The sequence below is a fragment of the Lipophrys pholis genome, assembly GCF_963383615.2.
Source record: "Lipophrys pholis genome assembly, chromosome: 10".
NCBI lineage: Eukaryota > Metazoa > Chordata > Actinopteri > Blenniiformes > Blenniidae > Lipophrys > Lipophrys pholis.
Window position 1 is genome coordinate 29,221,761 of NC_137640.1, and position 15,165 is coordinate 29,236,925.

Below are 15,165 nucleotides of genomic sequence, written 5' to 3' on the forward strand. Positions count from 1 at the left end.
GTCTGGCCCCAGTCTGGCCCCGGTCTAGCCCCAGTCTGGCCCCAGTCTGGCCCAGCAACGAAGTGGGGCCAGCGTAGCACCAGTTTAGCCCCTGTTTGGCCGGGGCTTTGGCAGTGGAAAGACAAAGAACTGGTGCTAAGGCTGACCCTGGACCAGAACTAGCACCTGGTTCTTTCCGGTGGAAAAGCCCCCTAAGACAGCTGTTTCAGGAGCAAGCACCTCACACAGAAGAAAGTAGTTGTTCAGATGTGGTCTGAGAGTAAACTACAAGCAGTTACAATGACAGGGCAGTAAACCCACTGGCGCTGCAGAGCCTGTTTGACGGGGAACTTCTTTCCACAGTTCCTGCATTTGAACTCCTTCTCCTCGATGCTGGGCCTCTGGTGCAGACTCTGGAGGTGGGCGGCCAGGATCTCCTCACTGGGAAAGCTGCTCTCGCACAGCAAACAAGGGTGGTCCTCCTTCTTTATGACCAGTTCTGCAAAGATGTGGTACACACACGGTTTGTTTGAAGTATGGAAACCAAACAGACCAAAGAAACAGAATATGACAGGCATCAGAGCCACTATTTCTTTGCTGCAGACCTTTCTGGATGTGTTCCACTGTGAGGTTTCTATCGCTGTTTCTACTCCTATCATTTCGAGGTGATCATGAGCCCTTAGCTGGTAAAGACATGACTCCACAAACGCATTTAGCAAACAGACAATATTTTCTTTGGCATGGAGCAGGATGGGTTTGAGCTCAGACACTAATGTAAACATTTTGTTCTTTAATCCAGTTTTAATCCAAGTGTGATTTATGAAATGAACAAATAGAAAATGTTTTCAGTATGTTTCTATTTTTCCTGCTGTGTTTCTATGTGTATGTTCCATCCAATACTTTCAACTAAACATTTTTCAACTACTAGCTATACGGTCCAACCATCTTCCGGCAGGCTATGTGAGACCGGAGCAGGTGATGTTCATAACATCAACTATCATTTGTTTAATTAACGGCCTTAAAAGAGGAAAAAACTTCTCTTCTAACAGAAACATTCCTCCACCAGACATGGTGGCAACAGCTGGGCTTAAATAACGGCAAAGAAACAGAAAGACTATTTGTGCTCCAGTAGAGAGATTCAAGATCCATTCAGGAGTTTCTGTTTGAGCTATTTGACTGTTCTCAAAATGCAGCAGGCCATTTTGAAAGGTAATGTTCAGGGGGGTCAAAATTAACGCTTCAACATGGATTAATCCATGATCATTATTAATCTGATTAATGTGCAAATAAGAACTTCATCCGGTCATAACAGATATGGAAGATGTGACACAGCACGTTGGCCCTCTAAATGTGCAATTTGAGTAAAAAAAAACACCAGAGACAGAACAGTCGACCCACATAAAATGCTATTTTAAGCTGGAAGAAGCACTTCCAGTTTAAAATACCACATTAACACAAATTAGTGTTAATCCCAGTTAGTCTGGGATTCTGCTGACTGTTCTCAGCTGCAGGCTAAACTGTGAATAAGAAGCGCTCAGCTCTGCTCTCGGACAATGTCAACAAGTTAGTTTGTCTTAATAGCTCCTGAAAAACATGTAAAAGGAACATTAGTGTGGATATATATTTGTTTTGAAAAAGAGCAAAGTTTTCTGCTGAACTGTTAAAGCTGTTTAATGAAAGCATGAAGTGCATATATACTCCCTTCTTTCTTCAGTCTGCTCATCCAAAATAAAAAAAACTGATTAATATAGATTATAAATGTAATAAAATTGCAAATATTAAATCGTGATTAATCAAAATGAATTAACAGCAACCCTGGGATTAATCTGATTAAAAGTTTTTGATCGTTTGACAGCACTAGTAACTGTTTTATGTGATTTGCATACTTCAGAGGACGCTACCTGAGGTGGGGTGTATTTTGTCGCTCCAGCAGAAGATCGGGAGCAATCCCAATCAGTAATATACATCAAACTATTGAGGACAATGAACTGTACCCATTTCAACAAGATGCTTGGCCTCTTTACTGTTGTCGTCTTCATCTTTAATGACTTCTTCTTCCTCTTCCTCCTCTTCCTCCATGTCGCTGTCCAGGTAGCCTATCAGGAGCTCTGTGTCCGTCTCGATGTCATCCACAGCCAGGTAGAAGATGTTCTCTCCATCCTAACAACAAAAACACGGTGGTTGTCTGGTGACCGCGCCATATTAACAACACCATGGAGTGCTGGCAGCATGGGACTCTACATTTCCAAAAGGAATGTTAAAGTAAAACCCTCCAGAAGGTTGCTAAATGAGCTCTAACCTTTTATGGTTATGCACACTGAGGGAGGACGGAGGCTGAACTCATTACACCGTAACAACAGTCTGTTAGGGGCTGATTGAGACCTCAGGTCAAAAGCTCAACCCCTTAAAATGTTGTCATTAACATCCCTGTCCTCAAAGGTCACGTTAATAAAATCAAACCGTCATTTTGTTTTAACTATGGGATTCTAAATATACATAAATAACGATTAAGAAGAAGAGAACTGCACAATAAATGTCACTGGTGATGAAACACAGAGATTTAATGCTCATGCGTGACCTTTAAAGGACCAATCACTGAGGACATGCAAGTATTAATGGCAGGAACTTGGCCCCAAGACCTGAAATGTTCATCCTCTCTTCCTTCCACTTCTATTTATCTTCCACTATCAGGAAACAATCTGTTTCTTTTTTTGGTTTTACACAGAGGCTTAAGAGGTGAAGTTTCCCAGACGCACAGCTGTGTTCACCCGTGTGTACAGTATGTTTACAAGCTTTTCTTTTAGAAAATGACTCGGTTGTTTAGCTGCATGTTGGCCTAGTTACTGTTGTTGACACATTATTAGTCATGTAATTATAAAAAAAGGTTCTCAGGAGCATTTAAAGAATGAATTGAGACAAAACAATCTGCTGGATCGAACCACAATGACAGTCCTGTAAAGTTTTGATATATTTATTGATCCTAGAAAAGAACAACTAAACCAATTTGATTTTCTGCTGTCTTCAGTTTTGCATCCAATTTGCACTCAATTATAACAGCTTACAATCGCATAAACATCTGGCGACAGACAGACATGGAGGCAAAGTGATACATCTCCTAGTTAAATGAAAAAAATGTACAGTTTTATTACTTGGCCTTTTTTCATTTCCATTTATTTGTTACTTATTTTCACTATAAAACCGTCGCAGACCTCAGGCAGTAACCCGGCAGTATTAACTGTGCTCACCCGCTCATAATTAAACTCATATAATGATTCCAAATACAATGACAGGAAAAAAAACTATTTTACTCTTGTACTACACTACCAGAAAATGTGGCACTCAGAAAGTGTTTCCAGGCCATTGAGAGATTTGTTTATTTGATTCCTTTCAGTATTTATCATTTTCTTTCTCCTCGGCCAGTCTGAGGGATCTCACTGTCCATTGAATGGAAATGTACCTGAATGGCTGCCAAGTTCTTCTGTTCTTGAGAAGGCGCCTGATGGACAAACCGCAGCCAGTTGGCATGGCGAGGATTACTCGCATCCAGAATATACAGCACATCTCCTTTACTGCCACGGACCTACATGAAAGAGGAGGAAACAAAGTCAGTAGGTGTCCCACTGATTCGCTGACTTCCTCTGTTGTGGGTTTTTGAGTTTGTCTTCTGTACATCAGAGGGCGTTTTGCCCTGTCGATGAACGCCATCTCATGTGCACACCTCACTCCTCACAATGTGGCTGCTCCAGACACATAAACAGTCCATCCAGGATTCATACGAGCAGCTTCAACACAACATAAGAGGGATGTTAAAACAGCCAATGAGAGGGCTGCATGGTCGAAATAATATTGGAATATTGTCATGGATTGCAAATACAATATGACTTGCACACACGTCAGTATTTATTTTGTAATGACAAATAATACTGCTATTTCTTTTCTTAGACCACATTTTAACCAGATGCAATGCGCTGAGTTTGTTTTAGGATTTTACTTTGTTGAATTTGTTGTTTTTGGTAAAATGTTCCTCATGTATGATGTAATGTTGAAGCAACGGAGTGAAGCATGACCTGTTAACACAATCTGTTCCAGTGGGGATTCATCAGATTGGCCAAACATGCTGACTTGCAGAGCATTAATTCATAATGCATGAATTCATTGCAATTCAGTCAGTCCTTTGCAGTGCATACATGCTTAATGTTGATATTGCAATGAATGACATTAAATTTCCAAAATACCATGTCTCACCAGCCAGTAATTAAATGTTCTTTACATCACAGACATGGTAAAGTTAAATAAGTCATTGTCATTAAACTGCCCATATATCCAAAGTGAAGCTCAGCAGTGAGGGTGTAGCAGAGCAGAGTGAGCTTAACGATCAACACAACAGACACTATACAAGCAGTTAGTCTTATTGCCACAGGAATGAAGGCTCTCCTGTGGCGCTCTGTTGTGCTCTTTGGTGGAACGAGTCTGTTGCTGATGAGGGACCTACACATCGACTCTGGATATTCTCTTATCGAGGTAACTTCAGGGATTAACTCTGGTTTTGTGTAATGTGACACTCGTTCACTTCTTGCCAGGATAAATCACGCCGGTAACTTGCTCTGAATGTCTAACCTGCTCCGGATCAGGTTAAGTTCTGGATAAGAGGTCAAAGCTCTGCCTCCTGACCAATCAGATCTCTTGGAAAATGACCCGCCAACTAGAAACTCCTGATCGGTGCGCTGATACAGAGCTGAATGGAGGAGAGGAGAAGGAGTTTTTAGAGCGATCTTTCAGACAAAATAAAATAAATCCTCGTCACTGAGGCTTTGAAGGATGTTCTTGTTCTTGTTCTTGCTCTTAAATTGTTGATCTGTATTAATGGGGTTAACAATAAGTCACGCTTTAACAAGTCAGCAATTTTCTGGCTTTGGCTGCAGCAGCAGTGTTGCTTTTAGCCTGGATGTGTTTAAATCCTCCATATTTTAAGGTAATAAGTGCTCCTCGATGGTAAAGTCAGTGGCTCTGCAGTTTCTCCACGTGTGTGATTGGTCAGACGCTGCAAACTCCGCCCCTTTCATGTGCACTTGCACTGATCCTGAAGGGAAACTCTGAGTTAAACTACCGAGTTGTTAACCTGCTTCGTGTTAACGCTTATCTGGGTAAGTCAACCCAGGTAACAGAGAGATATCCTGGGTATGTTTATCCAGAGTTGTCGTATTGGCCCCAGAACATCATGGAGGGTGAGAATCTTTGCTCAGGATGGAGCTCAGTTTGGAGCGGATCCTTCTCTGAGACCACCTGTACAGTCCATCTCCACCTCCACCACGTCACTAGCCTTCCTGATGAGTTTGTTGGGCCTGTTGGTGTCGGCCACCGTCAGCCTGCTGCCCCAGCATGCAACAGCATGGAGGACAGCGCTCGCCACCACAGAGTCACACAACGCCTTCAGCCTAGTGCGGCAGATGTTGAAGGACTTAAAATAAATAAACAGAGGCGGTTCTGGCCCTTCTTGTAACAGTCTGCAGTGTTCTTCACCCAGTCCAGTTTATTCATCATTCAAGCTGTTAGTCACACTATCTCAGAGAAGCACCGCCTTTCCCTCCATTGACCGAACGCACAGGTCTTCTTCACCAGATATCTCAGCTGAGCGCCGCGATGTGTGATTAGTAGATGAAGAAAATAATCTGTGACTCGTGTGGAAGAACTTCACAAATACAAATACAGGAGCAGAAATACGTTTTTCACCAGATTTACTGCATCAATTGGAGGAAGACTATCAGCATGACAGTTTTTTAATCTGTGACTTGTAAAACAGGATTTGTGCTCCTGTAATTAAGAAGTTGTGACTTTGTAAGTGTGGTGTTGTATTTGTGGAGAGAAAACAATTCTACAGGTACACCGCTCACGGTACACAACTACAAATTCACTTTTACAAGTACACAAACCTTTTTCACCAATAAATCCTCCATACACCCAGGAACACTGTCTACAGAAGCTGCTATAAGTTTAGATTGATATCTTAGATCAGTATTGACAGCAGCCACCTTACAAAAATAAAAGGTTGTAGAAAGAAAGAAATGCACATACATGAACAAAACAATAAATAAAATATCTATTCCCACACAGAGGTCTAAATATTACAGAAAGACATCAATGGCAGCCTTTTTTCTCGTGCCTCTGGAGTGCTCCCTTTTCATTCAGAACTTTAGAAACTTTTGTAGTCTAATGTTATTGAATTGTTTTGAGTTTATTTCTTTTGTTAAGAAATGAAATAAAGACTAACTAACTAACTAACTAACTAACTAACTAACTAAGGCCCCGTTTACACGACAACGAACACGAGTGTATCCGCAAAACTTCCTTCACTTTTGGGGGGTCCGTTTACACGGTACCAGTGTTCTGATCCACAGTATCCACAAAGTTTTTAATCCGGCTCCCAAAGTGGAAAGATTCTTTCACAGTCACTAATCCCTCCTGTAGAGACTGATGGAGGCTACAGAGCCTGTTACTGCTCATCTCTCCTCCTCCCTCCTGCTCATCCAGTTGTAAACAAACATGGCCGATGCGTAGTGGTACGACCTGTAGTGGTACGACCCGTAGTGGTACGACCCGTAGTGGTACGACCCGCAGTGGTACGACCCATAGTGGTACGACCCGCAGTGGTACGACCCGTAGTGGTACAACCTGTAGTGGTACGACCTGTAGTGGTACGACCCGTAGTGGTACGACCCGCGGTCTATATTCTAGTTTTATGGTCCAGATCAGTAGTTTAATAGTTGAGACTCTCCCTGATATCATCCGATGTGTCATCAGTCCATACTGATGTCAGGTTCTCTCCAGTTTCTTCAGGTTTATAGTGTTTTGTTCTCTGCAAATACGTCTGTGTAGTTTCATTACAAAATCAAGCAACAGCGCCCTCCCGTGTCCCGGCATACTAACTACATCGTTGTCTCTGTGTCCGCTGCTGCAGTGTAAACACACTACTTTTTTTTAACGGATTAGGTGTTGTCATGTGAAACGTCGTGTAAACGGGGTCTAAGTATAACTTTTGCTATCTCCTTATAAACTCCCAATCAAATTTGTCATTTCCATTTATCTAGACAAAGTGGGGGAAAACATACGACTTCATCCTGCTGACTGCCGTTTGTAGATCAAACTGCATCCAAATGAAACCATGTGAGAATTAACAGACATCTCAAACAGACATCTTGACCCCTCCCGGCACTGACCTTAAAAAACATGTTTAAAAAGAAAAACACGGATTTAATCTTCAAGAAAGCATTATGTCTAATGAGGTCGCCGTTTTTATGTAAACTGTTAATATGAAAAGTCGCCTCAGTGTAAAGCTGTCTGCTAAAATTTCTGTATTTTCAGAGAAATATTGTGGACATCGAAGTGAATAGAAGCACAAAATGAAAATAAATAATAAAAAAAACCTCTATAATACAGTATGACTTCTGCCACTCAGGAAGTTTTAAAGTCTTTACAAAAAAAAAAAAAAAAACAATAAGCTGCAACTCCGGCAGGAGAGGCGACGTAAGCGGTTGTTTGTGCTCTACAATGAATATATATAACTAAATGTATGAAGTTATTTATAACTGCTTGTTAAGGTAGATGTGCTCTGTCAGACTTTGTCCCTCTGTATGAGAGAATGATATTGTGATGATAAAGGTTTGCCTTCCTGGTCAAATATCTTCGGTTTCGAGGCGTTGAACGAGACTTTACAGAGTGTTCAACTACACAAGTAAATAAAGCAGCGAAAGCTGCTTCAACAGGCAGTTTGTCTTAAAAGTGTTTACTTTGAAACGTGTGCAGAAATACAGCAAGACGTGTGTGTGTGTGTGTGTGTGTGTGTGTGTGTGTGTGTGTGTGTGTGTGTGTGTGTGTGTGTGTGTGTGTGTGTGTGTGTGTGTGTGTGTGTGTGTGTGTGTGTGTGTGTGTGTGTGTGTGTGTGTGTGTGTGTTCACCTCCCACATCAGCCTGGTGTCAGAGCTTTCCTCCAGCTCACCTGGCAGCTTTTTCTCACCTGCAAACGGGCCAAACTTTTCCCCCTTTAAAACAAACAGAGTGACCAAGTGTTAGACAAGGACGGCTTCATGAACACCGCGACCTCACACTGTACACCGTATACCGTACACTGTACACCGTATACCGTATACCGTACACTATACACCGTATACCGTACACTATACACCGTATACCGTATACCGTACACTGTACACCGTACACCGTACACCATACACTGTACACCGTACACTGTACACCGTACACTATACACCGTATACCGTACACTGTACACTGTATACCGTACACTGTACACCGTATACTGTACACTGTACACCGTACACTGTATACCGTACACTATACACCGTATACCGTACACCGTACAATGTACACCGTACACTGTATACCGTACACTATACACCGTACACTATACACCATATACCGTATACCGTATACTATACACCATATACCGTATACCGTACACCATATACCGTATACCGTACAACGTACAACGTACACTGTACACCGTACACCGTACACCGTACATCGTACACCACATGGTCCAAGAAGTGGTTTCCGTGATTGGAATGCTGCTGGTGTATAATCTGTGAATGGGTTTGGTCCAGACTCCATCAGTGAGATGTTAGTCAGGTATGACCAGCAGGTCTGTCAGATGTAAGGACTCAGGTCAGGTAGTGGAGCCCAGAGTTCACAGTGAACACGCTGATGCTGCGTTTATTTGTTCTGCTGCAAAGACGTGGAACAAACTGCCAGCAGAGCTGAAGTCAGCATCCAATGTGAACATTTTCAAATCAAAGTTAAAAGCAGTCTTTTTCTCTACTGAGCATGATTGAGAGGGAGATTTCTGGTGTTGTGCTGTTGACGTAATGTGTTTGTTGATGATTTTAAAAGTTTTTACTGATGATTTTAATGTTCTTATAGATTTATACACTGTTGAATGTTTTCTTTTGCACTTTTTGATCATGTAAAGCACATTGAGTTGCCTTGTGTATGAAATGTCCTATATAAATAAATTTGCCTTGCCTTGCAGATCAGTAGCACAATATTGATCCTGTTTTTCACTCAGTTCTCATATCTTTTTTTAAATATGTATACATTATACATAATAAATGGTAAATGTGTGTTTCATCATCAATGTCAAAGGTTATTTTACTCAAAGTTGACGAAACATGGTCAGAAAATATTGTTTTTGTTTTTATAACAGGTTATATGACAATGAAAAGCGTTTTCAGTGACTCTGAGTACTGGTGTCGTGTAAACACCAGAAAAATGTTTTCCAAAATGTAAACTTGTCTCACATTTTGTAAAAGTGTTTCACATGTTGTAACGCTGTACTGCACCTCTCAGCCACCGTAGTTTTGGCTGTCCGTTTACACGACACCAGTACTCAGAGTCACTGAAAACGCTCCTAAGGTAGAACTTGTCCTCGTCATATAAAAGGGTAAAAACACTATTTTCTGACAACGCCCGGGATCCGTCCCGAGTACAGGCTGGAGACGCTGCTACTGCTCATGCGCACCACGGTCATCGTAAGTTGTTGTTCTGCACATGCTCAGTAGAGGGACAATAACAACAACGTTTCCCTCCAGAGCGTCATGACTCCCAGTCCATGTTCTCCTGGGACTCGGTGGTTTTATGGTTGATAGTCACCATAGTAACAATCCAACCTCGTCGTCTGTCAGTACGAATGTCCGTGTTCTCCTTTTGTTAATGTTTACAGCGTATTTTTCTCTGCACTTGTGTGTGTGTGTGTGTGTGTGATTTTAGTACAAAAACAAGCAACGGCCCCAACTAGTGGGCCTACATGAAAACTACATCGTTTTCAGTATTTCTGCTGTTGCCAGGTAAATGGAAACTTTTCTGAAACCAAGGCATCGTTTACACGACATTGAAAATGAGTGTAACTGCAAAACGTTCATAGTGTTCGGGGGTCCGTTCACACGACAGCGGTGCTCAGAGCCACTGGAACCGTCACCGTTTCTTACCAGCTCCCAACATGGAACTTTCCTGTGACACTCGGGATTCTTCCCCACAGAGACCACCGGAGGCTACGGAGCGCTGTTACTGCACACGCATGTCACCGCCACAGGAAATAGTTCTTCTGCTCATGCGGGAGTGACAAACATGGCGGTCTCTGTAGTGGCATGACTCCCAGCCTGTCTTCCAGTGTTACAGTCCATATTGATAGTTTCAGAGTTGAGATTCGTGTTGGGTCCTCTCCACTGTGTTAACGCTTATAGCGTATTGATCTCTGTGTGTATGTGTGTGTGGTTTTAGCACAAAAACACTCGTGGCCCGGCACACTAACTACGTCCCTGTCAGTGTGTCGGCCACTTTTCTTTAATGGACCAGGTGTTGTCATTTGGAACGTTGTCGTGTAAATTGGGTCCAAAACACAAAGACGATGTGTTTTCATTTGAACCGTTGTGTAAACGGCGCCTCAGTACGACAAGTTGGAAATCTGTCTAACGGGGCCTCCTGCTAGTTGCTTGGTACCTGGGCCGGCTGCTGCCTCAGTAGACGGAGCGTTTTAACTTTAAAGCTGCTTGAGGTTATCGATGTGTAACGACTGGCTCTGGTCTCGTGATGTTTGAAGGTCTTCACACGTGGAAGACAAACAAGTGGCAAAAGCCATGGCCTGCTAAAAGCAGCACTAAGATGGAATAGAACGTTTCAACATTGTGGAACCAAGGTGCCTCTTGCCCGAGGCCCCCAGAGGTTCTAGACACGCCCCTGCATGTGAAGACATCTGGGAGCTGGACATCTTTTCCTGCTGACCTTCCCTGAGGGGGCGTGGTCACTGGGAGCTCTCCGTGCTGGATTCATGTTCATCCTCTGAAGTTTAACAAAACATTTCTAGGACAATGTTGAAAAAAAAATGAAAAATGAAAAAGAAAGAAACTTCTGACACGTGAAGCTCGCGCTCCTTCCCGGGAGCATACGTCTGGTTTACATGTTGTTCTAAGTGGAGAGGAGGAGTTTGTAGGTTTTTAAAACGCTGAGACAAGTTTTTAAATGACATACAGATTGAGCTGGATGCATAGATAATGTATATCCGGGGTCCTGGGCCGGGCAGAGCCTCTCTCCGCCGCTGTGGAGACGTGAAGTGAGGCAGAGGAACAACGGGAGTCTGGAGCGACGTGGCACTTCACGTCAGAGGAGCCCGGCTCGCCTCAGACACAGTTCCACCACAAACTCCTCCACAACTCCGACAAACTTCTGCCAAAGTGGCACAAAACGCCTCGCGCGCGCGAACTCGGATACAAAGTGTCCCCACGAGTCGGAAACAACCAACCTTTTTCACTCTGCGCGCCGTGTACAGACCGATCCCGTCCTGGACCGTGGACGACTTCAGAGAAAACCTGTCTGGCACGTACATGCCCAACATTGTCATCTGGCGGAAACGTTTCCTCCGATGACAGCGGGTTGGTGATCGGATGTGTCAGTGGACGGGCATGGTCAGTGCGGGGTTCGGAGCGGGTAGTTTCTCCCAGAAGTAGTGGTCCAGGTTGAACTTCTGCTGCTCCTGCTGCAGCGGAGCTCAGCCGCCTCCTGATTGGTCCAAAGTTTGTAACCAGAAGCTACCTTTGCAACACGCTTCGGTCTGCAGCAGAACGTGCAGTCTGCACCAGGGAGACTGCAGGAGAACATACAGGAGAACATTTAGTCTGCAGCAGGGAGACTGCAGGAGAACATACAGGAGAACATGCAGTCTGCAGAAGAACATACATGAGAACATGCAGACTGCAGAAGAACATACAGGAGAACATTTAGTCTGCAGCAGGGAGACTGTAGGAGAACATGCAGGAGAACATGCAGACTGCAGAAGAACATACAGGAGAACATTTAGTCTGCAGCAGGGAGACTGCAGGAGAACATGCAGTCTGCAGAAGAACATACATGAGAACATGCAGACTGCAGAAGAACATACAGGAGAACGTTTAGTCTGCAGCAGAACATGCAGCCTGCAGCAGAACATACAGCAGAACATTTAGTCTGCAGCAGAACATACAGGAGAACATGCTCCAGGCAGGTGAGTTTGGTTCAGGGGCCACACACAGCTCACTTTGAGTTCTGAAAAAAAATGGTTTCATCGTACCTAAAGTAACAGAGAGTACTAATGTTCCCTCTTGTTGCACTGCTAACAGGGATGTGATTTGTACCTCAGGGAATTCATAAAGAACAGAAAATGTGTATTTTTAAATTTTGCTGCAACGAAATTGGCTCAAACAAGAAACTCACCTATGGGATGAACCTGACGAATCTGCATTAATGTTTCCATCTGTGTTTTTGTGTTCCTGTAATACAAACTGAAAACTGTGTACTCCAAGGCAGAGGTATCAAATATGCGTCCCGGTGCCAAAACCAGCCTGCCAGAAGCTCCAATCAGGCCTGAGGGATGATCCTGCATAGCTTAAATATGACAAAGACCATAAATTCTCTTTATTTATACGTAGTGACAGCCATTAGTAAGATACATAGGAAATCTGAATAGAATAAATACATTAATCAACATTTCTACAGTAAAACCGCCTGGCTATTTTTCAAGGGAATCTTAAGACTCTGATATATGTTCTGCAAAGAGTGTATTAAATGTAAACATTACCTTACAATAACACAGAGGTCATCTTCAGGAGTTGCTGTTGCAGATTCGTATCAAGCCAAACGGCAGCACAGTGACGTAGTTGTAAACACTTACCTTGATGCCTTGTCTTGGCAGAATTTGTTGTTCTTGTGCGTTCATGGGTTCAATGTTTACCCCGCCTGTCTTGCTGTGCAGTAAATTTGAAGTAGGGTGTTGTTTTCGGTTGAGTTAAGCAGGCATCTGTTCCAATATGTAGCCAATATTAATTTAATAATCATTTATTCAGAACATTTTCATTGCTCTGTTTTGATATTAGAGTCTCGTCCCAGATTCAAACTGCACTGCTGTGTATGTGCTGTCTGAATGCCACCAGGCCCTCTGACCAAAACAATCCCTTTACCCCCCAGAATACAGCAGTGTGTCCAAAAGGGCAGTTTGACAGAAGTGTCAATATAGTGACTAGAGCATGTACTTAAGTAGATCATTTATTAAATGAGCCTTTTTCCTGATGGCTGAAATGTGTTTTTATTCCTCATGGTTCTGTACTTTGTCAATTTTATCTCACTGAGGCTGCCAAAGTGATGTAGAGGTCCATCTTCTGGAGGTCATCCACTAATTCGTCTATAAATAAATGTCTCTTCCCGCCCCACAAATAATCTAACCAAGTTTGAGCACACGAAATGGATCTGGTGACATTCCACTGTTGAGGCTAACGTCCTGTATCGAGTGTTGAATCTGAACAATGTGATTTAATTTGATGGTCTGTTTTGGTAGTGTGACAGTCTGGTTTAAAAGGGGTGAACATATGTAGAAATCAAGCAATATTTTACCTGATATGTCAAGTTGGAACTTTAACCATCATTAACAAACATGAAACTACAGGAAAATGTGAATAAAGTTTAAGTAATATTGTTATCGTTAAGTGTCGTTATTGAGAGAGAGAGAGAGAGAGAGAGAGAGAGAGAGAGAGAGAGAGAGAGAGAGAGAGAGAGAGAGAGCAACTCATGAATAAATCAGAGTTCAGATATGAAGTTAAAATGATTAATCACAAAAAGTCAAGTTGAATTTAAGGAACATACAAGCCGATGCTGGTGTACTTAAAAGCAGTTGCAATGTGAGTGTTCTAGTGGGCAGAATGGGTTCCACTGTGCAGTCCTCTCTCCACCACCTCTTTCAGAGACTCACACACAGAATCCAGCATTCCAGACATTTAAATACAGACATCATTGTAGGTGTTAAAAGCATTTCTCCACTCATATAGCAGCATATCTCCTGTCACGTGTGTGCAGTTGATTGATTCTGTGTTCGTTCTATAGTTCTACGGTGGAGCTGTGCTGGAGTTATTCCTGGCCCCAGTGACTGCAGTCTGGACAGGGTCAGGATGGAAGATGGATGGATGAAGGCATTCAATTGGAAAATGCATGATGGTAAAATTTCTACTACCTGAACTAAAGATGTGTTTTTGTTAAGTGCACTGGAATTGGTGTGAGTACCATTGCAAAGCATCATTACTCAGAGGTTATTACAGAGGAAATCATTGCGCTACACTGCATTCATGCTTATCACACAGCATAGGAAAAACATTCACCGTTGTTAACTTCAAAAACCACCGGGTATTTATGATTTCTGTGGTGTTTTGGCACAAATTGTGTATCTGTTCTAAAAATCAGGAACCACAGTGTAACAAGCAGGTCTAACAGGCCCTCTCAGACTGAAACAGTTCAGCTCAGCTCAGCAGGCCAACAACCACAATTTACCAACAATCTGGGGCTGCCGAGGCAGATCCTCTGCTTCTTAGGCTGCCCAGCAACCACGTGAATAAAACCCACCGGGGTAAAGATGATATGTGTGCAACAGTTTAGAAATGTTTTATTTTTTTGTAGTTTTAGATTCAAATGTTCACATTTCCTTATAACATTAAAATATTGTGGTTCTTTATCCACAAGATGTTTTATTTTCCAGTGAAACCAGCCTGAGTGTCCAAGTTTAGATGCATATCATGAATTATATTAAATTGAATCATTATCATTTCACTGGGATGCAGAGAAATAAACAAAGTTCAAACAGTCTTGCTTTGAAAGGGAAAGCCATGACCTTTCACATTAAAGTGTTCGAAGTAATACCAGATGACTTTTATTCTGTTGCTGTAATTAATGCGGTTTCACAACAACCGTGATGTATGACTGTGTTACTGTATAAAAAACATCAAACAGACCTCACCCAAACCCCATTATACTCCATTTTATATCTTCTCACCTTGATTTGTTGACTTTCACCCTGCAGAGAGGAAGATTAGCGTCATCTCTAATCACAGACTGTTTGTGTATATTCTGTTTTTGAGCGCCTCGACAGCAAACGTCTCTCCCCTTTAATCAGCCGCGTGTCAGTGTTTTGTTGGTTCTGTTTGCTGTGTTTAATGCTTGTGTTTATGCCAATGGCTTCCTGTTGTGTTGTGGCTCTATGCCCGAGTGCTCCGTGATTGGTCCAAAGGACAAGCGTTGGTTGACAATTATGAGAAGGACCGGATCGTAATGTACATGTTTACATAAGAGTCAATGAGCTGGTGGGCCTGACTGTCCTGGGTTTGCGCT

The 15,165-nt window shown here is 42.7% G+C and overlaps 1 protein-coding gene across 1 annotated transcript in view; it reads right to left on the reverse strand.

Annotated features, from left to right (window-relative positions):
* The window catches only part of prdm5 (PR domain containing 5), a 50,481-nt gene extending 38,934 nt beyond the window's left edge, over positions 1-11,547 (reverse strand). The window contains exons 1-5 of the mRNA XM_080472668.1: positions 11,285-11,547; positions 7,932-8,015; positions 3,437-3,559; positions 1,974-2,139; positions 301-478 (exon numbers count right to left, since the gene is read on the reverse strand). Of these exons, the coding sequence (XP_080328794.1) occupies positions 301-478; positions 1,974-2,139; positions 3,437-3,559; positions 7,932-8,015; positions 11,285-11,383 (650 nt within the window). The 5' untranslated portion in view covers positions 11,384-11,547. The remainder of the gene's footprint in view (positions 1-300; positions 479-1,973; positions 2,140-3,436; positions 3,560-7,931; positions 8,016-11,284) is intronic.
* Positions 11,548-15,165: the final 3,618 nt, after the last annotated feature.